This window comes from Protopterus annectens, chromosome 16.part0 (assembly GCF_019279795.1).
Source record: "Protopterus annectens isolate FY-2018-M chromosome 16.part0, PAN1.0, whole genome shotgun sequence".
Taxonomy (NCBI): domain Eukaryota; kingdom Metazoa; phylum Chordata; order Ceratodontiformes; family Protopteridae; genus Protopterus; species Protopterus annectens.
In genome coordinates, this window is record NC_056750.1 from 29203435 (window position 1) to 29228229 (window position 24795).

At 41.7% G+C, this 24795-nt stretch overlaps 1 protein-coding gene across 6 annotated transcripts in view; it reads right to left on the reverse strand.

Moving 5' to 3' along the window:
• The window catches only part of SETX (senataxin), a 2451437-nt gene that overhangs the window by 1992694 nt on the left and 433948 nt on the right, over positions 1–24795 (reverse strand). For all 6 annotated transcript variants that reach the window (XM_044058409.1, XM_044058411.1, XM_044058407.1 and 3 more), the window contains one exon: positions 5842–6052. In XM_044058409.1, coding sequence (XP_043914344.1) covers positions 5842–6052 — 211 coding nt within the window. The remainder of the gene's footprint in view (positions 1–5841; positions 6053–24795) is intronic.

The window sequence follows — 24795 nt, forward strand, 5'->3', positions numbered from 1 at the left end:
TTCAAGGTTCTCTGATAAACATACACATTTGATCAGTTACAACAATACAGCCTAAAATACATGCATGCATTCTTTCTGTCCAGCAGGACCTACTGTTGGTGCATTTTTAACACAAGTAACTTTACAAATATATTTTTAACTCAAACATCTGTAAAATCAGTGTGATAGTCAAACAACATAAAATTGTTTACAAAGCTCCAGCTAGCTATGCTGACATACGTACAAATGTACTACCCTAGTCTCCCTAGCACAGATGGCACTACCTCATAACATCACATTGCCTTATACAGGGCTCTGATCGAGCCACTGGCAGTTTGAGCATGTGGAAGGTGTCCTAAATCTTTGAAATCTGGCCATATTGCTTAGGCTACTCAATAGTGAAATAAATTATGAACATCAAAATTAATCAAGTTCATTACTTTACAAACTTTATTTATCTTAACTCATTCTACATAGAAGTATAACCTGCAATTTAACTGTTTATAGATTTACAAAGATAATTCAAATAATTTTTGTCTAAGCTTTCCAAATCTGAACAGAACTAAGTATTCAACAAAAGCATGCCAGCGCATCTGTCTGTGTGTCTGTCTGTATGTACATGTATGCTTTGTTTAGAATTTAAGACAAAATATGCAGAGGAAACCTACGTTTCTGAACTGTACCCAACTGCTTCTACCTAGGACAAGTTCTGCAGCTGTGGTAGGTTCCTTTTCAGTATTACAAAGGTTTATGCAAGTCACCTCGATTATCACCATTTGCTGTAAACATTTTACATGGACTACCTGCATATCCACCCTTTTACCATCACTCAATTTTTTAACCACAGCAATGTAAAACTACCTATCTGTCCAAAGTACTATTTTCTCATCACTAAGACCTGCATGTCTGATCACCTCTTACACTCAGAACATGCCATGATCCTTGCCAGCAAAGTGGCTCAGTTGAAAGAAATCCGTCTCAAAGCTCCATGGTCTGGGGTTCAATCCTGACTTCTTGATACTCTTTCTCCGTGGAATCTACATGTTCTCCTTGTGTCTGCAAGTTTTTTTTCTGAGTCCTCTTATTTACATCTACCTCCAAAAACAAGCTGCTTGTCTGTTTACACTAAATTGTCTATACATCTACATGTTGTATGGCCTGGGTTTATACATCTACATGTTGTACGGCCTGGGTCTATACATCTACATGTTGTACGGCCTGGGTCTATACATCTACATGTTGTACGGCCTGGGTCTATACATCTACATGTTGTACGGCCTGGGTCTATACATCTACATGTTGTACGGCCTGGGTCTATACATCTACATGTTGTATGGCCTGGGTCTATACATCTACATGTTGTATGGCCTGGGTCTATACATCTACATGTTGTATGGCCTGGGTCTATACATCTACATGTTGTATGGCCTGGGTCTATACATCTACATGTTGTATGGCCTGGGTCTATACATCTACATGTTGTATGGCCTGGGGTCTATACATCTACATGTTGTATGGCCTGGGTCTATACATCTACATGTTGTATGGCCTGGGGTCTATACATCTACATGTTGTATGGCCTGGGGTCTATACATCTACATGTTGTATGGCCTGGGGTCTATACATCTACATGTTGTATGGCCTGGGTCTATACATCTACATGTTGTATGGCCTGGGTCTATACATCTACATTTTGTATGGCCTGGGTCTATACATCTACATGTTGTATGGCCTGGGTCTATAAATCTACATGTTGTATGGCCTGGGTCTATACATCTACATGTTGTATGGCCTGGGTCTATACATCTACATGTTGTATGGCCTGGGTCTATACATCTACATGTTGTATGGCCTGGGTCTATACATCTACATGTTGTATGGCCTGGGTCTATACATCTACATGTTGTATGGTCTGGGTCTATACATCTACATGTTGTATGGTCTGGGTCTATACGTCTACATGTTGTATGGTCTGGGTCTATACGTCTACAAGTTGTACTTACCCTTACTCTTACTGTCTGGGCAATGGGTGAAAACAATCTATGAATCAGCCACTTAACAGGCTACCAAATGTTAAAAATAAAATAAAATAAAACTTTAAAAACTATATTTCCAAAAAATAAATAAAATGAAGCAGTGGAATGGAACTGTACTTGCCATGTAAAACAAAATGGTTCCTTCCAAGAAGGAGCACCTAGTACTTGTTGCTACAAACTCACTTGATGATGACGATGATGATGATGTTCTGAATATACCTGTTCAGCTTGTACACTTCACTGCAGTAACAGATTCACATCAGCTAAGGGGGGAGGGATGTCATAAGAGTGATATGTTTCGATAATGGGATGACACAGCAAACAGCATAATTACAGAGCTAACCACCTGAATTATGGTATCAGGGATTATCATCAAAGTGCATTTCTTTGTGCCGGTCCGGTCCCAAGCCCGGATAAATGGAGAAGGTTGCGTCAGGAAGGGCATCCGGCATAAAATTTTGCCAAATCATACATGCGGACAACAGTACAGATATACATACCAGATCGGTTGAGGCCTGGGTTAACAACAACCGCCATCAGTACTGTTGGCCAACAGGGTGATGGCGGAAATTGGGCTACTGTTGGCCGAAGGAGGAAAAGAGGGGGAAAGCATGCCCAAAGCCAGGTAAAGGCTAGAACTGTGATAGTGAGGGTCAGAACTTTGAATGTCGGCAGTATGACTGGTACAGGGAGAGAGCTAGCTGATATGATGCACCGAAGGAAGGTTGGTATATTGTGTGTGCAAGAGACCAGATGGAAGTGGAGCAAGGCTAGGTGTATCGGAGGTAGGTTCAAATTGTTTTATCATGGTGTGGATGGGAGGAGAAATGGCGTAGGGGTTATCCTGAAGGAACAGTATGCTAAGAGTGTTTTGGAGGTGAAAAGAGTGTCGGATAGAGTGATGTTTATGAAGCTGGAAACGGATGGTGTAATGATGAATGTTGTCAGTGCATATGCTCCACAAGTTGGGTGTGCAATGGATGAGAAAGAAAAAGTTTGGAGTGAGTTGGATGAAGTGGTGATGACTGTACCAAAGGGTGAGAGACTGGTGATTGGAGCAGATTTCAATGGGCATGTTGGTGAAGGGAACAGAGGGGATGAGGAAGTGATGGGTAGGTATGGTGTTAAGCAAAGGAATGCAGAAGGTCAGATGGTAGTGGATTTTGCAAAAAGGATGGACATGGCTGTGGTGAATACATATTTTAACAAGAGGGAGGAGCATAGGGTGACATACAAGAGTGGAAGAAGATGCACACAGGTGGATTATATCATATGTAGAAGGGCCAGTCTGAAGGAGATTGGAGACTGTAAAGTGGTGGCAGGGGAAAGTATAGTTAGGCAGCATAGGATGATGGTTTGTAGGATGACACTGGTGATCAAGAAGAGGAGGATGAGTGTGAGGGCAGCACCAAGGATCAAATGGTGGAAACTGAAAAAGGGTAATTGTGAGGTGGAGTTCAGGGAAGAGTTAAGACAGGCACTGGGTGGCAGTGAAGAGTTACCGAATAGCTGGGTAACTACAGCAGAGCTAGTAAGAGAGATGGCTAGAAAGGTGCTTGGTGTGACATCTGGAAAGAGGAAAGAGGACAAGGAGACCTGGTGGTGGAATGAAGAAGTACAGGAGAGTATACAGAGAAAGTGGTTGGCGAAGAAGAAGTGGGATTGTCAAAGAGATGAAGAAAGTAGACAAGAGTATAAGGAGATGAGGTGCATGGCAAAGAGAGAGGTGGCGAAGGCTAAGGATAAGGCGTATGAAGAGTTGTATGAAAGGTTGGACACTAAGGAGGGAGAAAAGGACCTGTACCGATTGGCTAGACAGAGGGACCAAGCTAGGAAAGATGTGCAGCAGGTAAAGGTGATAAAGGATAATAAGGGAAACATACTCACCAGCGAGGAGAGTGTGTTGAGCAGACAGAAAGAGTACTTTGAGGGGCTGATGAATGAAGAGAATGAGAAGGAGAGAAGGTTGGATGATGTGCGGATAGTGAATCATGAAGTGCAGTGGATTAGCAAGGAGGAAGTAAGGATAGCTATGAAAAGGATGAAGAATGGAAAGGCTGTTGGTCCAGATGACATACCTGTGGAAGCATGGAGGTGTTTAGGTGAAATGGCAGTGGAGTTTTTAACCAGATTGTTTAATGAAATCTTGGAAAGTGAGAGGATGCCTGAGGAATGGAGAAAAAGTGTTTTGGTACCGATTTTTAAGAATAAGGGTGATGTGCAGAGCTGTAGTACCTACAGAGGGATTAAACTGATCAGTCACAGCATGAAGTTATGGGAAAGAGTAGTGGCAGCTAGGTTAAGAACGGAGGTGATGATTAGTGATCAGCAGTATGGTTTCATGTCAGGAAAGAGCACTACAGATGTGACGTTTGCTCTGAGAGTGTTGATGAAGAAGTACAGAGAAGGTCAGAAGGAGTTGCATTGTGTCTTTGTGGACTTAGAGAAAGCATATGACAGGGTGCTTAGAGAGGAGTTGTGGTATTGTATGAAGAAGTCGGGAGTGTCAGAGAAGTATGTAAGAGTGGTACAGGATATGTACGAGGCTAGTGTGACAACGGTGAGGTCTGCGGTGGGAGTGATGGATGCGTTTAAGGTAGAGGTGGGATTACATCAAGGATCAGTTCTGAGCCCTTTCTTATTTGCAATGGTGATGGACAGGTTGACAGACGAGATCAGACAGGAGACCCCGTGGACTATGATGTTTGCAGATGACATTGTGATCTGTTGTGAGAGTAGGGAAAGGTGGAGGAGATCCTGGAGAGGTGTAGATTTGCTCTAGAGAAAAGAGAATGAAGGTCAGCAAGACTAAGACAGAATATGTTTGTGTGAATGAGAGGGAGGACAGAGGAATGGTGAGGATGCAGGGAGTAGAGGTGGCGAAGGTGGATGAGTTTAAATATTTGGGATCAACAGTTCGGAGTAATGGTGATTGTGGAAGAGAGGTGAAGAAAAAAAGAGTACAGGCAGGATGGAGTGGGTGGAGAAGAGGGTCGGGAGTGATTTGTGACAGACGAGTACCAGTAAGAGTGAAAGGGAAGGTCTACAAGAGGGTAGTGAGACCAGCTATGTTATATGTGTTGGAGACAGTGGCACTGACAAAAAGGCAGGAGTCAGACCTTGACATGGCAGAGTTGAAGATGTTAAGATTTGCACTGGGTGTGACGAGGATGGACAGGATTAGGAGTAAGTATATTAGAGGGTCAGCCCAGGTTGGAAGGTTTGGAGACAAAGACAGAGAGGCACGATTACATTGGTTTGGACATGTGCTGAGGAGAGATGCAGAGTATATTGGGAAAAAGATGCCAAGGATGAAGCTGCCAGGCAACAGGAAAAGAGGAAGGCCTAAGATAAGGTTTATGGATGTGGTGAGAGAGGACATGCAGGTGGTTGGTGTGACACAGCAATATGCAGAGGACAGGAAAAAATGGAAACAGTTGATCCGCTGTGGCAACCCCTAACGGGAGCAGCCGAAAGAAGATTATCATCAAAGAATACCAGCAAGTAGTAGTAAAATGCTATTAATTGTTACACAGTAAATTTTACAATGCACTCAAATCTCAGACTCTGTTCTCTCACAATATGCTCATCTGTTTCCTTTGTATTTCAGTGGTACCAACCCATAGAAACATCCATCTCCAGAACAGCTCACACTTTATTGGTAGCCACCTATAAAAGCAATAAATACTTTGACAAGGTTAAACATTATTTTACAATGATCTAAGCAAATAATGTTGTCAAACTCAAACTAAAAACAGACATTTAGTCTGATAAAGACATCTACACTAAAGGCTCTGTAATTTAAGTCACTAACAGTAATTCTTACCAACTCCCTTATGCAGCAATAAATATGGGTACTTGAGAATTTCCAGCAGTGGAACACGTAGATTATTCTCAAACTCTGGTCCTGTATATCCACGTAACTGTATTTCTTGTTCATCTTCAACCAAGATTAATTCATCTTCATCACAAACTTCCTGATTTAAGGCTTTCTCAAAGTGGTTAATGAGGCGGGATGCTTCTAGTTCCTGTAAAGCCTGAAAAGTGAAAAAAAAAAAGAAAGAAAGAAATATAAAACCTAAATTTCTAAATACAGAGCAAGAGCAACATATCGTTCGATTTAAAGCACATAAATTACTGTGTCCAAAAAACACTGAACAAGAACCCACTCAAATATCAACAGGAACCCACCCAATTATTAACATTTTCCAAGCAGCAAGATTTCTGTTCACTTAAATCCAACTACATAAAACAAATCATTACTGGTTTACTGGTTTTCTGTCTTTGACAGTCTGCCTACATACGGCTGTGGACTGTTTCTTAATACAAAACTAGGTGTCATATTCCTCTGATTCTTGCCACACCATTTGTTACATTAACTTCAGGATCTCACTTATTGACATAATTCAAACAGTAGAGGACAGAAACAACTACATTCACAACATTCATAGCCTTTAGTAGTAGTGAATATAGTAACACAGATAAATCAACTGGAAGTGGGATCATCAGAAATGGGTAGGAGCAGAGGCAAAAAAAAAAAAAAATGGGAATTGTGGAAAAGTACAGTTGTGTACCTACCATAAATGTAGATGTTCGAGTGTATTCACTGTTGCAGTCATTACACTTGGGTTATCCTGCTGGCAGGCGACCCACAGTCGGCCCGAGTTCCAAAGTCTTGGTCCGGCGTCGGTTGCTGTCGCCTCTTCCCTGACGTCAGTGCGCCAGGGGTATAAAAGTTGCAACAGACGCCATTTTCTTCAGTTTTTCTTGCCCCAGATGTCAGATGCCCCCAGATAGGAAGGCTGTAAAGATAAAATTATGCCAAAAAACATGCATATATTACTATAAACATTTCCTTCATCTAAAAGCAAATACACCACATAGGTAGTATAGAGATGAGAAGTACAGAAAAGTCCCAGCAATGAAAAACGGGGGATGGAGAGTGGGTAACCTAGACTGCAACAGTGAATACACTTGAACATCTACATTTATGGTAGGTACACAACTGTACTATGTTCATCGTGTTTCACTGTTGCAGTCATTACACTTGGGTAGAATCCCAAAGCTGAGTTTGGGTGGCTGGGTCTAAATTGGATTTGGAGGGGCTAGCAAGCCCTGCAGAACTGCAGTGGCAAAGCCTGCTCTGGATTTGGAGTAGAGAGGTAACTGGTAGTGCTTGGTGAAAGTGTGCACTGAGCTCCAGGTTGCAGCTTCTAAAATGTCTTTGGTTGGCACTCCTCTGAGGAAAGCTGCTGAAGTGGCTGCTGCTCTGGTAGAATGAGGCCTAATGCCCTTAGGCACTGATTTGCCATGCTGTGCATAACAGAAGCGAATGCAGTGTCCTATCCATTTCGAGACTGTCTGCTTTGTAATAGGCTTTCCTTGTGAACCTGCAGCATATGCTACAAACAGTTGCTCAGTTTTTCTGAAAGCTTTTGTTTTGTCCAAGTAGCAGCTGTCTGTGTATATCCAAAGCATGCAGAAGTCTCTCCCCTTTATTCTGGGGATTTGGGTAAAAAGTAGGTAAATGAATGGTTTGGTTTAAGGCCACATTGGAGACCACTTTTGGAATGAATGTCGGGTTTGTCCTAAGAGAAACTCTGTCCTGGTGAAAAATGAGGAAAGGTTCCACAGCCATTAATGCCTGTAACTCTGAGACTCTTCTTGCTGAAGTTATTGCTAGGAGCAGAGCAGTTTTCCATGACAAGAATTTTAGATCAGCTGTGCTGGCTGGTTCAAAAGGAGGCAGTGTGAGTTTTTCTAAAACAAAATTGAGGTCCCAAGTAGGTACTGGTGCTTTCTTTGGGTGTCGTAGATTTTTTGCCCCTCTGAGGTACTGTCGTAGTAGAAGATGTGAAAAAATTGGAGGTTCCGTATTGTAATAAGTTGAAATGGCAGAGGCATGGATTTTAATAGATGGGAAAGATAAGCCTTTGTCCAGCATCTCATTTAGGTATTGTAAAATCTGTGGTATATTAGGGACAACTGGTTCGAGCCCCTGTGCCTGGTTCCAAGCACAGAATCTCTTCCATTTTTCTGCATAAGATTTCCTAGTGCTGGGCCTCCTGGCTTCTAAAATGACACCCATAACAGCTTTAGAGAGAGGTGCAGTCTGAGTGGCTACATTATCTGCCATGCTGCCAGGTTTAAGGTTCTTAGATGACTGTGCAGAATCTGATTGTTTTGTTGTGTCAGAAGATGAGGAATTTGAGGTAGAAGCCAAGCTGAGCCATGAGACAAACTCTTTAGGATTGGGTACCAGTGCTGGCGTGGCCAGTCTGGGGCAATCAGGGTCATTTTTGGCCTTTCTTGTCTGACTTTTAGTAGCACCTTGGTAAGATGAGGCATCGAAGGGAAGGCATAGACTGTCAGGCCTTTCCAGCTGAATGATAGAGCATCCACTTTCCATGCTTGAGAGTGATAAGTTCTTGTGCAAAATTTCTGTATTTGGTAATTGTGAGGGGAGGCAAAAAGATCTATATCTGGGCGTCCCCATTTCCTTGTTATCATGCTGAACACTTGAGGATTTAGCTTCCATTCGTGAGGATCCATGATATTTCTGCTTAGTTCGTCTGCCAGTCTATTTTTTGTTCCTGGCAGGAATTGTGCCTGCAGATGTACTTGATAGGTCAGTGCTGTGTTCCACAAAGTCATGGCTTGTTTGCACAGGGGGTAGGAATGTGTGCCCCCCTGCTTGTTTATGTACCACATAACTGTGGTATTGTCCGTCTTTATTAATAGTTGTCCTGGATGAATTAGGTCCTTGAAAGCTGTCAGGGCATTCTGTACAGCTAGCATCTCTTTTTGATTGATGTGAAGATGCATTTGTTCCTTGGGCCATGTGCCCTGAATACATTTTCCTGCCGTCTGTGCCCCCCAGGCATAATCCGATGCATCCGTTGTTACTGTCTGCCTGGCAGTGGGGTAAGGTGAAAGGCTGTCCCTTGTTGTGGTGACAGGCATGGGACCACCATCGAAACTCCTGTTGTAGGCAGGGAATTAAAGTTATGATTGGTCTCCACGCTGTGACAATGCTGAGTCCAAACACTTTTTAGATACCATTGTAGTTTCCTCATATGCAGTTTTGCGTATGGAATTAGTAGAATGCAGGATGCCATGAAGCCCAGGGCCTGCAGAATTTTTCTTGTAGGGAGCTGGGTCTTTGTTGCCATCATTTGAAAGTAGTCAGTTGTCTTTGCTTGTCTGGCGTGAGATAAGCCATCTGGGCAGTTGTATTTAAGCTTGCACCCAGGAATATTATCTCTTGAGTGGGCACTAGTTTTGATTTATTTTTGTTTACTGTGTACCCTAGGCAAATTAGCAATCTTTTTACAAATGCCAGATGCTTTAGAAGAATGTCCTTGCTCTCTACTTGAATAAGGCAGTCGTCCAAGTAGGGATATATCTGAATTCCTTTTTGTCTGCAAAATGCAATTACTGGTGCCAGGCATTTTGTGAAGACCCTGGGCGCAGTAGATAAGCCAAAGGGCAGTGCAGAGAATTGGTAATGCATTGAGCCTGCTATGAACGTGAGGCATCTTCTGCAAGACTGTCTGACTAAGACATGCAGGTATGCCCCCTTGAGGTCCAAAGTAACTAGCCAAGCCTTCTTGCCCAGCATGGGCAGACGTTGCTGTAGTGTTAACATTTTGAATTTCGGAACATCCAGGAAAGTATTTAGGATTGACAGGTCCAGTATTGGTCTCCAGGCTTTGTCCTTTCTGGGTACTAAGAAAAGTCTGGAGTAAAATCCTTGTCCCTGTTCTTGTTGTGGAACTTTCTGAATAGCTCCCATGTCCATAAGAGCAGCAATCTGTTTTTGTGCCTCTGCCCATTGGTTTTGTGGCAGGTCTGGCATACCTTTTGGTTTTGGAAGTGTGTGGAAGTGGAACCTGTAACCCTGAGAAACAATATACACTACCAACTGGTTCTGGGTGATTATGTGCCAATTTTTTGAGAAAAGTGCTAGCATTCCCCCTAGGGTGCTGTCAAAAGTGCTTGGCATTTGTAGAGGGAAGTCATTGGGACTGTTTGCTGTAAGGTTGTGATTTGTCTTCCCCTCCTTTGGGGGCTGAAGCACCCCATTGTTTAGGTCTGTAGGAGCCTTGGGGCTGAGATCTGCCTCTTGTGCGTCTGTATCTGCCTCTTTGTGGCCTATCTGACACTGGAAAGGACCAAGTTTTTGAAGGCCAGTTTCTACTAAATCTAAGTGGTTGAACCTGTAAGAAATCTTTCACTGTGTGCATTGACTTTGCTTTATCCTCCATTTTCTTTAACACTCTTCTGCCTTAACACCAAAGTATCATGCTGTAATGGAGCATCCAATAATTTTACTTTTGTAAACTTTGTTCTTTCAACCAAGCATGCCTTCGAATAACAGAGCCTGTAACTAAGGCTCTACAAGAAGCCTCTAATGAATCAAAACCACATTGCAGAGTATGCTTTCCCACTTGTTCAACTGCATGCAATAAATCCTGCATTTCCTTACTGTCAGGACTTTCTGTATTTGAAACCATTTTCTGTTTTAACAATGACATGAGGTACTGTTGGTATTTAAGCATGTGAAACTGGCAGTTTAAAGCTCTTACAGCTAAAGTAGCAGAAGTGTAAACTTTTTTCCCCCATCTGTCCAGAGCTCTGGAATCCCTATCCGAGGGGACAGGATTTTTAGCAGTGGAAGCCTTAACCCCTTTAGGGCCCTGAGAAATTGTTTCTGGGTCTGCAGCGGGATTTTTGTAAACAAATTTATGAGAGTCAGGGACCCTGTAGAACCTGTCTGGCTTGACTGGTGCAGGGGGTAAAGAATCAGGAGGTAGACTGGATTCAGAAAAAACATCATCAACAATATCAAGCAATGGGGGGATAGCCAGGGGCCTGTGCTGAGGCAATAAAAGAAGTCTCTGAGCCTTTTCTTGGATTCTGAATAATCCTGGCTCTCCCAATGGAAATGCTCCCTCATGGTGTGCAGGGTTTCCCCAAAAGAATAATCCTCAGACGGAGAGGCAGAAGGTATGGACTCTTCTGCATCAGAGTCCTCATAGGAAGGGAGAGAATATCTCTGATCAGAAGAGGAATCAGGGGAAATGGAAACCTAGTCAGAGGAATCATAGTCAGTGTCTTGCCTAGGCCTTTTGTCAGTGGGGGGTGGGAACCCCTGATTAAAGTAATTAGGTCTTCGGCCATTTTAAGCATCTGTTTCTTTGGCATGGATGACTGTTCTGGAGAATGCTGTACTTGTTTCCTTGTCTTTAATGGTGTTTTTGACTTTGCCTTTGCTGCTGTACTAGGCTTAATTGTAAGCTGAAAAGGTCTGAAAACACCCTCAGAAGCAGATGCCTGCTCAGCGGCTCCGGACCCATCTGAGGGAATAGTTTCCGTAGGCCCAATACCTTGAGTTTCCACAGGCCTCAGTGTCTCCACGTGGCTGTAGGTAACGGCCTGTGGCTCTGAAGTAGCGGGTAGGTAGCGGGTGTCAGGGGCTGCGAAATCGCCTCACTGAGAACTAGCAAACCGGTGACTGGCCTAGAAGAGGCTTCATCATCGGTTTTGGACCTCGGATGCCTTTCCTTTCCTTTGTCTTTGCGTTTTTTATATATTCAAGTCGTCGGTTGTTCCGACGGCATTATGTAATTAAACATTCGGCCAAAATAATGTAAAGCAAAAATCAAACAGACGTTTAATAGTGCATTTACTGAATCTAGCACAAAACCGAGAACTAGTAACGTCATGGTCAGGGCCTAGGCAAGGAATGCAGTAAGAGTGAAAGTCCTTATGAGGTATTTGCTTCCCACAAGAAATACAATTATTAACTTTTACTGACATCGGTCTGGAGCAAGAAAAAGTTTCCCCAACAGGGTACTTAACTTTATTGAAGACTTCAGTTCTGAAACTCAATTTTGAAAATCTCAGGAGTCGGCCGACCGGCACTTGCGAACTGCTTTTGCTTCGGGCACCGCGCGGCAAGAAAGACTGGAGAAAATGCGTTGGTTGCAGCTTTTATATCCCTGGAGCACTGACTGACTAATCTTCAACTGATGACTGTGTGGAAAATTATATGCGATGTAAAATGTCTGCAACTGAAAATATGTCATTTTGATTTGTTTTCATTTATATAAATGTATGATTGCCTATGTATTAAGTGATAATTCAGTAAAGATGAGTTTGGATTAAAAAAATTATAGCCTTACAAGGCCACCGTGATAAGAAGCTAAGAAAATACTTTTAATCTTTACACCTTTTCATACCTGTCAAAAGCCCTGCTGTCTTTTTCAGTGGGGGAGGATTAGGAGAGGCAAAAGGCTTAGAACCACTGTCTCTGTCCACAGACATCACAGTTGGGTCAGCAATAGGGTTCTTACAAAGAAGCATACAAGTGCATGGCATCTTATGATGTCTGTCTGGTTTAATGGGTTCATGAGATTGGGAATCTGGAGATGAAGCAGCAGCATTAAAAGCATCCTTCAAAGCTCCCAGAGCTGGAAGGACAGCAAAGGGCTATGAAGAATCCATGCTTAGCAAGCCACAGTACCATTTCTGGACCTCTGATACTTTCTCTTCCCTCTCACTTGAAGAACTCCACCTTAGGAGATTTCTCCATTTGGAGAATCTGATGACAAAGTTTTTGCAGACTCACAGGGAACAGCAGAAGAGAGCTAAGAAGCATACGGAAGACATTCCTCTTCAGAGTCAGGAAACTATGTCTTCCTCAGAGGAAGAAAGGGCTTGCTTCCTCTTAGCCTGGGTAGATATTTGTGTGAAAGACTGAAGGGATTTTAAACCCTAAAATGTCCATGGGCAAAGCTGCACCAGTCTTTCTGGAAGTCTTTCTGTCTAGAGAAAGTAAAAGGGAGGAGAAGTGTTTGCTTTTCTGGGACTTTTTCTTTGGGGTCTCAAGTCTGATATAGTTTTAGAAGAATCAGACATCCAAATTTCTTCTAACAACCCAACAACTTCCTCCCTTAGCAGCACTTAATGAACCCCTCCCTCACACTCAGTAAGAAAAACTTGGGATCCTCCCATCTTGGACAAGGTTGCTTGAAGTCCGGTCTGACTGAATGTGCGTTGTTTCTAGACCTTAGTGGACCCTCACCAAAGGGACCAGAAAAATATGACCGACAGTTCTGAAACTACCTCAGCAGAGTACTGCACAAATGTGTCCATATCAGTCTCTTGAGAAGCTTCTTTTTCTTTAACTGAAAGGGAATATCCATGGAAGAGATAGTCAAATTTCTTGCCATCCTTTTCAAAGACAAATCCAGAAATTAGTTTCTACCATCAAAACCATTTGCAGATAATCATTTAAAAATTGTATTTAACACAAACACACACAGACATGACACAAACCAAAAATCTCTAACTGATGGACTTCCAAGATGGCTGCACACTGATCAACAGCTTAACTTCAGCTCTCCACTGTGAAAAGAGAAACTCAGAAGAGAAAGATAGTGCACTTATACTTCTGGGTAAATTTCAGTAACTGGTCATTAAGTGCATTGCCTGGATACCAAGACAAAATAAATACAGAAGACATGAAAGAAAATTAGATAAAAGGTGAGGAAAAACCACGATTAGGAAAAGTACTGCAGCTCTTCAGCAAAAAGCAGTGCAAGCTCCAGACATGACTTCCAGTAACCTAGAGAAAAATAGAAGACAGCTAACCACAGACAAGATAAAAATAAAACCCCGATGCAGTAAATCAACTCAAATAATAAAAGACCGGAAAAAATGGAAGAAGCTTTAAAAAATATTCAGATGAGGTACTAAAACTCCAAAATCAGTAGTTGAAATGAAGAAAAGGCTGGCTGAATATGAAACTGCTCAAGAAGAGATGTTTCAAAAAATAACAGAATTAGAAGACAAAGCACATAGGGAAAACCTGAGATTTTCTGCTGTACCAGAGAAGCTGGAAGAAGCAGACTGCATTAATTTTATGAAAGCGCAAATAAACAACTGGACTGGTATTCCACAGCACGGGTTGTTACTAGAAAGGGCACATCTTGTGTATGCTCCAAACCTGGCTAGGAGAAAGCAACCTAGACCTTTAATAATAAAGATGCAATCCTACCACCAGCAGGAGTTGATTCAAATAAAACTGTGGCAGAAGGACAAAGTACTAAAAGTGGAAGACAGCAGAGTGTTTTTGGAGAATGATTACTCACTGTATATCGGGCAGAGGAGGAGTAAAATTTATTCCATTGTTTAGGGAATATCGAGAATTAGAAGTGAGATTCAAACTGCTATACCCAGCTATCAAAATATTCTTTCCTAGAGGGACAAAAATAATCTTTGATGCAGTACATGCTAAGAAGGAAATATAAAAATGTATCCAACAAAAAGTGAGCTACTGCGGTGGTGGTGCTGCGGTAGCGTTGTCACCTCACAGTTAGACGGTGCCCATTCGATTCTCAGTTAGAGCATCTTGTGTGTGTCGACATGCATGAATGGGCGTTCCTTCATTGAAGGTTGTGCGTTAGGCCCAGCAAGCCAGCACGTAAAAATCTACTGCCAATCATTAGCGGACCGGAGTTCCGCTGTGGCGACCCCTAACCGGGAAAAGCCGAAAGACACAAACAAGACACAAACATCCAACAAAAAGTGAGCTATGAAACAGGAGATTCTGCTTCTTGTTTTTCTGGTAATAAAGACCAGAGAGAGACTGTGCCAGTAAAACTTTTTCCAATGTTTCAAAAGAAAATGCTTGAGAGAAGGGAAAAAAGCACAAGAGCTGACTAGAAGAATCGACAGTACACTGGAAATGAAGCAGAGACAATAGTTGGGAAATGGAGATGAACAGGAATAAAATCAATAACTTGGAAAGTGACAAATGTGAGATTACAAAGCAACATTTATATCTGTGAAACATGAAAGAACAAGAAAAGTTATATTTTTATAGTGCACGATTTTCTTTGCATGCTATAAAGTAAAGGTTTCACAGTTATTTTTAAGTGTAATGAGAATACTAAAGTAAACAGGTACTCTTGTTTTTTTTCTTCCTTCTCTCTCTCTCTCTCTCTTTGTTCAGTTTTAAGAAATGTAGGTACTACAATGTATAAAAAAAAAGTCTGGTCAAAATAGCATGGCAAAAGAAAAATGTATGTACTTTTTCTCATTCTTGCATAGGGAAATGAATGTCTACATGGAGATAATCTGATTAACGGAAATGCCTAGAAGATATCTGAAAGCATTTAAGTGTTTTCCTATCTGGGGGAGCACAGTGCACCATTCCCCAGTACGTAAAAGTTGTGTCTTTAAAAAAGTTTAAGAAAATCTAAGTTTTTAATTGCTTAATTAAGCAGTGCTGATTAAATTTGGCGCCTTTTTGTGTTTAAAAATATGTAAAATTTATTCCCTTATTGTACTCTGAAGAAGGCTAACTGTTGTGTGCCGAAAAGCGCTTCAAATAAAGTTCGTTTTCCAGGTTGGACGTGGATTTTTTCTGTTTTTGGTTGAGCTATAAAGATAAGAAAATCAGACAGCACTTAGTAGAAAGCACAGGCTGTACCATCCTTCTTAGTGCTGATAACCTTTTTTTTTAGGTTAACCCAAGAATAGGAGGGTGGCTGTGAGTTGGGACAAGTTCCTATTAGGAGAATAAAACTTCAGTGTACATAGTTGTGTGTGTCAGCATTAAGTTAATAGGTTTTAGTGTACTGGGGGTGTGTTTTTTTGAAGGCTTTTAATAAAACAAAAAAGTTTTGTAAGATGTAACATAGGCTCAAATGGATATGACAAGAAACAACTGTATAAAAGACCAACCTGCCAGTGTATGCATGTAACACAAAAGCTGGAACTAGACACTTAACAAAACTGCTGTTGCACATAAAATATGGAAATAACTTTTTAACACAACAATGCTTTCTGTTGTTGTCTCTTTCGGCTTTTCCCGGTTAGGGGTTGCCACAGCGGAACTCCGGTCCGCTGATGATTGGCAGTAGATTTTTAGGTGCCGAGTTGCCAGCCCTGACGCACAACCTTCAACGAAGGTACGTCCATTCGCGCAAGTCTCCACACAGGAAGAAGCTCTAACTGAGAATTGAACAGGACAACATAATGTGTTTAAATGTCAATGGTCTCACAGATAAATACAAAAAAAGAAAATGTAGTGATAAAAATGCAGAGTGCAAATAGCTATGCTACATGAGACGCACCTGGAAAGAACTGAACATGTAAATTTGATAAAGAAGGGTTTTTAGAATGGTTATTTGACAGAATACCTGGAACAAAGGAAAACAGGAGTATTCATATTAATTGCAAGATGAGCTCCAACAGTGATAGAAAATGATAAAAAAGATAACAATTGTACATTTGTAATACTAAGGGGTTACTGGCAACAGAGGAGGATTACACTGTCATGTATTTACATTCCACCTAAAACTTCTATAATGCAGCTTAAGAAAATTCTGGCAGAAATAATCAGCTTTCAGCAAGGATTATTACTTATAGGGGAGCACTGGAATTTGATTTGCAGTACTGAAGATGCGTCTCGGTGCCCAGAAGGGAAAGTATAACCAAGGATGAAAGACTTTTGAATAAATTTATGAAAATATTTGGCATGAAAGATGTGAATTCAGTACTAGGAGTTTGGAGTGAATTTACATATTATTCCCCAAGATACAAAAACTGGGCTAGGCTAGACATAACTTACATTTCAGAGGAACATCTGCATTTACTTGAAGGTTTTGATACTCACCCACTAACCATTTCAAATCAGGCACCAATAACAGCTACAATATAAACAAAGGGTAATGAAGTAAAAATGAGACACTGGTGTTTTCCCACCTATCTGTTGGAAAGAGGAATTTAAGGAATGGGTAGTAGAAATTATTCAGGAGCTGTTAGAGAAGATATAAATTTATTCTGAATATATAGATAGGGAATGGGATAAAATTACGCTGGAGTTTTAAAAAGGTGGAAATAAAAGAGAGAGATATGGCTAAGAAGTACATTTAGAGGGAATGACAAATGTTAAAAGTAGTGCAAACTAGTGGGAATGAATCTCACAAAGCAAGAACAGGAGCAACTGCTGAATGCTAAACAGAAAATAAGGGATTACCTCGATAATATGCATGAGTTTAGAATGACTGCTGTTAAGCAATTTTTTTCTGATAATTATACAGCAGAAAAACTTTTTGCACAACTACTCAGGCAACAGAAAGTTGAAAGGGCTGTCGCCAAGTTTAGGAAGCCTATAACAAAGAAGTTAACAAGAGATCCTGTAGAAGTACTAGAAATATTTCGGAAATTCTATGAAAGTCTGTATAACACGGAGAAATATGAAAATCAAGAAAAGGTAAAAATAGAAATGTTTTGAAAGAATTTAATATACAAAGGATAGAGGTAGATGAGTCTCAGTTACTAACAGGATAACAGGCGATGAGATAAAAATGGCGATGTATAATCTACAGGAAAGACTCCAGGAACAGATGGTATTCCTGTGGAAGTTTGGAAGCTATGAGGGAAAAAAATGAAAGATGTGGAAAGGTTTTGTTTAACAGTATTTTAAGAGGAGGAGAAGCACCAACAATGCTGGAAGAAAACAGTGGGAGTTGTAATACCTAAAGAGGGTAAAGACCCATCAGATCCAGCTTTATACAGGCCCATTTCAATACCAAAACATGATTATAAAGTGTTTATGTCTATAATGGCTAAAAGAATTGCAAAGGTGATGCCAAGGGGGATAGATATGGATCAATGTGGATTTGTGGAGGGGTAGCAATCATTTAACATTAACAGAACATGGATAATCCGGAGGGAAGCAGAATGTAAGAAAACACCACTGTTGTTGGTGAGTCTTTATGCACAGAAAGCATTTGACAGAGTAAGCTGGAACTTCATGAGCAGGGCAATGGAATTGTTTGCATTCCATGATAAAACTGTAAGACTGATTAGGAGGATATATGAGGGAGTGGAGGTGAAAATTAAAATGGGTGGGTTCCTCTCTGATAATTTCTGCTTGAGCAGAGGAACCAGACAGAGGTGTCCTCTTTCCCCTTTGTTATTATTTGCATTATATTTATTACCACTGGCAAAGAAAAAAAGAGGTTATGTACTTATCATAACATTCCATGCAAGTTGTTCATCTCGCCTTCATTCTACAGAGTCGGCCTACTACAAAGCTCAAGGTTTTCAGACAGCTCGAGGCCAAGTTCCTATCCCATGATGCACCTAGAGTTACCTCAGATCTTGTTTGCTGTGTATAATAATACCATGTGTCATTCTATCACTCTTTAAGAGAAAGCCATAGAATGGTTGAGCAACCAGGAAGAATCTAGTATCTCGGTCCTCAAAAAACCATGGAGGGGGTAGGAGGGTGGGAAGTAAGAATGAAGGCGAGATGAACAACTCACGTGGAACATTATGGTAAGTACATAACTTCTTTATGTGAAGTTGTTCTATCTCGCCGTTCATTCTTACAGATGGGTAGCGTCCCAAGCACCATCTTTCTCGGGTGGCTCACGGGAGTGTGCTTTTCAGGACAGTAGACCCAAAAGAGGCCCTGTCCACTTTGTAATGAGTGATAAAGGTACAAGGTCTTGACTAAGTGGCTGCTGCACAGAAGTTGTCTATAGGAAGTCTAGCAGAAAAGGCAGAGGATGCAGACACTGTTCTGGTAGAATGAGCCTTAATTTTGTGATGTAAGGGCATATTAGCAGCTGAATAAACGAATGTGATACAATCGGACAACCACTTAGAGTTGTTTTTACTACTAGCATACTTTTCTGGAATCTGAAAAGGAAACAAAAAGCTGTTCTGATTTCCTAAATTCTTTTGTTCTATCCAAGTAAAATCTGAGCTGTCTATGAACATCAAGCTTATGCAGCATATACTCTAAGTTGTTGGTGTGTTTGGGAAAGAATACTGGCAAATCTATAATTTGGTTAAGGTTAGTTTCAGTGCAAACTTTGGGCAAAAATGAGGGATTAGTTCGCAGTGAGACTCTGTCAGCATGGAAAATCAGATGAGGAGGCTTTATGGACAAGGCTTGAATTGAAGCTCTGATACTCTGCGAGCAGAAGTGATGACTACTAAAAAGATAGTCTTCCATGACAAATATTTCAAATCGCATGAGGAAGCTTGTTAGAAAGGAGTGAGAATAATGTGTGAAAGCATAGAATTTAGATTCCATGGGGTATAAGGGGATTTCACAGGTGGTCTGAGATGAAAAGTCCATTTGAGAAAGGCTTTGGATAGTTTGTGTGACATTACATTCAATCCTTTAAATCCAAGGTGAAAATTAGAGATAGCAGCAAGGTAAACCTGAACTGTTGCTGCTGCAGCTCCTTTGATGAAAATCATTGTCAAGAACCCTAATATGGAGGCAATAGGTGCTTGGGTAGGGATCAATGTTATTTTGAGATGCCCATAAAGAAAATATTTTCCATTTGCTAAGGTATAGCTTCCTAGTAGAGGATTTATGAGACGATATTAAGAATCTGCTGCGTTTCATTTGAAAGGTTATGGAACTTGGCTATGTTGGGAATAGGAGCAGCCAAGCTGTCAGCTTCAGGAACTGAAGAGAAGGATGACGTTCCCCCGATGAGTGCATCAGAAGATCTGAAACTATCCAGAATCCAAGGGTCCTCCAATTGATGAAGTCGAAGAAAGGGGAACCAAATCTGACGTGGCCAATAGGGGGCTATTAGAATGATGGTCCTTCCCAGGGCTTTTGCTTTCTGTAGTACTTTGGGTATCAAGGGAATTGGTGGGAATGCATAGAGGAGACCCGGAGGCCAATCGTGTACAAGTGCGTCCCTTGGGGCTTCTCCTGGAGGGGGAATCAGGGCAAAGTAGCTTCTGAATTTCGTGTTCATGTGGTTGGCAAAAAGGTAGCAGCAAGACTGGTCCCACCTGTGGAAAATTCTTTCCATTTCTTTCTTGAGGGACCACTCTTAGGGCAACAAAATTGCTCTGCTCAGTTTGTCTGCTATCAAGTTGGATTTCCCCGGGATGTGCATTTGTAACAGAAAGTGCTGGGTGGATGTAGCTCATTTCCATACTCTTACGGCCTCGCGACAAAGGGGGTAGGACCTGGTTCTTCCTTGTTAGTTTAAGTACCAGACCACTGACATGTTGTCTGTCTGAATCATAATTGTTCCCAGAGGAAGAGAATCCTGGAAGTTCTGCAATGCTAAAATTACTGCTCTCATCTCCGGGACATTGATATGCAGATGTCTCCCCTGTTCAGTCCATGTGTCTTGGACTGTTCTTCCCTGAAAATGCCCCCCCACCATATCAGGGATGCGTCCGTGGTCACTGTGGCTGCTGGTGGGGAGTAGAACAAAAGGACGTAGAACAAAAGGACGACCTATCGTAACATGGAGAGAGGTCAACCACCACCACTGAAGATCCTTTTTGCATGTGCTTGTGATCATTATAAGACCAGACATTGGCAGCTCTTGGTAAGACCATTGAGTAAATAACAGCCATTTCAGAATTCACATGTGCATGCGACCAGACGGTGTGGCTAATATTGCAGCTGCCATCATGCCTAATAATTTCAGTACTTCTGATGCTGGAGCCTTGTCTTTAAATATGATATTGTGGACCTGCTGACTGAGTAGTAAGACTCTTTCTGCTGGAAGTCTCAAAATGGTGGTGGTGGTGTCCAATTCTGCTTCGATAAAGACAGTATGTAGCGATGGCGACAAGGCAGATTTTTCTGAGTTTATTGTAATGCCCAGATGACTGCAGAAAGAGTGGTGTCTCTGGCTTGTATGAGCTGATGCCTGGTGGTGGCGGTGAGGAGCCAATCGTCTAGGTATGGAAACACCTGGAATCCTTAACACCTCAGGTGAGCAGTGAGCACTGCCGTACATTTGAAAACTCTAGAGGCTGTAGTGAGACCAAAGGGCAGGGCTCGAAATTGGTAATGACTGGCTCCCAACCGGAAGCGCAGATGATTCCTGGATGGTCTGGACATTTTTATGTGGTAGTACGCATCCTGGAGATCTATTGAGCACATCCAATTGTTTTTTCCTAAAAAGGGAAGTATCGACTGAAGCATGACCATCCGGAACTTCTCTTTCTTGACAGATCTGTTTAGTCTGCTGAGGTCCAAAATAGGTCTCCAGTCCCCTGTCTTTTCTGGAACTAAAAAGAATCTTGAATAAGTTCTGGATCCTATCTGGTTTGCTGGGACTGGTTGGATGACTCTTTTTCTTAGCAAAGTTTGGACATTTACTGTTGCCTGTTCCCTGTAACTGGGTGGAACGTCCGAGATTTTCGTGGTCAATGGAGGGAGTGTGGCAAAAGGAATGAAATATCCTCTGGAAATGATACTTTCTACCCAGTTGTCATTTATTTTGAGCCAGGCGTCTGGATACAAGGATAAGTGACCCCCAACTGCCTCCAGAGTAGGACAGTCGGGCTTCCTTTCAAGAGCGCTGGTAGGGCTTCCCAAAGAACTGATCTCTGTCACCCTGGTTTTGTGGACCCCCTCTGCCATGAGGATGGCATCTTCCATTATTGCCCCCTCCTCTGCCTCTGGAGGGGGGCTCACCACTTGTGTCCTGAAAGGCTCCTTAGGCTTTTTGGAACCACATCCTTCCTCCCCTTTGACCCTTGGTGTCTGGTAGAAGTGGAAAAATGGACTCTGACAGCAGACAAAGTCTTTCCTTCCTGTTCACACCTGGTCAAAGTTTCCTTAACTTTGGGCCTGAAAAGGGACGAGCCATCAAAAGGGGTGTTGACAAAGGATGACAAAGGGCTCCGAGAAAGAACACAAGCGCATCCAGGAGTGTCTCCTAAGAGCAATTCCTGTACCCGCTGCCCTACTCTCTCCATCAGCCTCATATGAAATGAGGCGCATGGACATGTTCACTATGGAATTGAGGGTAGCAAGTTGAGAGGCAACTTTATCTGAAGCTACTGTACCCTGAAGAGCATCTCCAAGCTCTTTTAGGAGATCTCTTTGCGATCTCATAAAATGGGTGAGAGAGTTGAGCAAACGCAGTGCAAAAGTCACTGAACTGTACGTGCGCTTCCCGTATCTATCCATGATCCTGAAGTCTCTGTTAGGAGGATGGACAGAAGAAGAAGTTTCCGAAATCTCTTTTGTGGTGGCTGCCGCCACCACCACCATGGCATCAACTGGCACTCCCTTGGTGAGAAAGGACTTTTCTTGGGGGGGGGGGGCAGAAATAAATTTATTAGGCCTCCTGGGGACAGGCTCCATGGTGTCCGGAGACTCCCACACCCTTCGTGAGACCAGCTCCATAAGCTCATCGAAGGGCAGAGACACCCAAGAGGTGGAGCGTTGAGACCTGAAAGCCTTCAGGAGGACCGGGGTCTACATCGGAACATCGAAACGTCAAAATATCAAATGCCATTACATTGAACTGGTTACATCAAACCAGCAAAACATCCAAAGGCTGTCAATGACAGCTTCCAATGGGGACATAACACAATAAGGCTGTAGGAAGGGGGGCAAGCCCCCCTGCACCCCCCACACCCCACGCTACTTAAATATGCCAACTCCAAGATCGTGCTACAGTGCAGGAAATGGAAATCTTCCATTTCTGCACTGAAGTGCAATCTCCAGAGTGGAATATTTAAGTGGCAGGGGGTATGGGGGGTGCAGGGGTTCTTACCCCCTGCATGTAGTAATTTCTTTTTAACATTCATTCCACATGAGTGAGTTTTGCCATTTTGATGTAACGGCATTCAATATTTTGCCATTTCAATGTTCCCATATACACCCAAGAACCGACGCGTCTTCAGTAGGGTTGGTGGACTGCCAGTCACCCCTCTGCCTAAGGATTTCTAATAAATATCGAAAGTTATCAAAGGCACACAATAACTATATAACTACATAACTACACTAACTACCCTAAATATAGAGGCCTTTAGAAAAAAACGAAGGCCAAAAGCTATATTTAAATATGAAAAAAGGCACACCATGGAATACACTCTAAAGATATAAATGCTAAAGAAGCTAAAGCTAAGAAGTGGAATTAACAAGTTAAGAAAAATTTTTATAATAAAGTTTTACTGGCCAGAGCTACTGCTGAGGAACCTCTGATCTACTGCAACGGCAAACTAGGTCTGAGGTAACTCTAGGTGCATCATGGGATAGGGACTTCGCCTCAAGCTGTCTGAAGACTTCGAGCTTTGTAGTAGGCCGACTTGGAGCCAAGGATCGGCTCCAAACCCATCTGTAAGAATGAACGACGAGATAGAACAACTTCACATTAAGAGACTCAGAAATTCAAGGATATAATTGGTACGGTAGTCAAGAAAAGCTGGCTCCATTTGCAGATATTATTATTCTATACCTTACAAAACCAGAAAAGGATATCTCATTGTTGTGGAACACTTTGAGAGAGTTTCAAATCTTTTCAAGACACAAAATTAATGAAGCTAAAACAAAGGAAATAGCTGTAAATTATGTATCCACACACAAATTAGTTCAGCAATATCCATACTTAGGAAGACATGATAAAATGAAGTATTTAGGATTAGGATTAAAAAGGATTCCAGTGTGACAGCTAAGGATATGTGGAAAGAGACTAAACAAAAAATAATACAAAAACTGAGAATTTGGAAGCTCTGTTATATGGATAAGAAGATACAAGGAGTTAAAATGCTTTAGCCCCTTTAGTATTATATACAGACCAGGCATATTTTTTATCAACCAGAGGAGAAGTTGTGGATAGCAATTAATAAAGAGCTGAAAGATTTTATCTGGGGAGGGGAAGATGGCAAGAGTCAAATGGAATAAGATGATTCTTCCAACAGAACAAGGCAGATTGGAATTACCTAATTTGAAGGGATACTTCAGAGCTACACAATTAAGGCTCCTATAAACAGCACAAGCAGAAATCTATAATTCAAAGTGGAAAGGGATGATGATGAAACAGTGGGGAAGCTGAAGAAAGAAGGAGAGACTGTGATTATGGATGTCTATCTTTAAGGAGAATAACAGTAATCATACACAATATTATATTCATAAAGTAGCAGAAAGTATTCTAAGAACTAAACCAACACGAGAATGGAGAAAGGAGATTCTGCCAATAGGGATTGACTGCAGTTAGGGGTATAGACAGTAGGCAAGAGGGGGCTGGAATTTATTGGAGAAAACTGGCAAAGGAACCAAGGTATTGAGAGCAAATAACCACAGAGGGGAAGGTAACAGAATGGGAAGACACCAAGAATTTATTTGAACTGCAGGTTAGAGACTGCCTTCCCTATCAATGATTGATAGAGTATAGGCAAAGAGAAAGAAACCAGGGGGTCCAAAATGAAAGATCAGCACTGGTGGAGTTTTTAGTACACTTTAGAGTAGTACTTGCTGTTAAAAAATGAATAATTAGCAGATCATATAAAATTATGCATAACTATAAGACTCAATCAGAGGAGGTTAGAAAGGATTGGGAAGAAAGACTGGATAAGAAATTCACAAAGGAATACTGGGAGGGGGGGGATAGATGCAGGTCTCCCAGATATACAACAAAATCTAGATGATTTAGGATTTTTGTTTGAAACGTTTAATTTTATACCCCAAGTAGACTCCAGAGAATTTTTCCTCAGGTACACAGCAAATATTGGAGGTTAGATGGAGAAGAAAGAGGTAATTGGTGGCTTATTTTCTGTGAGTGTAACAAGTTGGAAGACTTTAAAGATTCCCTGCAGACTACTCTCAGAGATACTGGGTGAGCAAATTGTTTTATCTAGGGAAATAATTTTCTGAGCTATGATACAGAATCAGAATTGCCTAGACATAGTAAGGCCTTGCTGAGTCTAATTATGGTGGCTGTCAAAAAAAGCAATTACTACACAATGG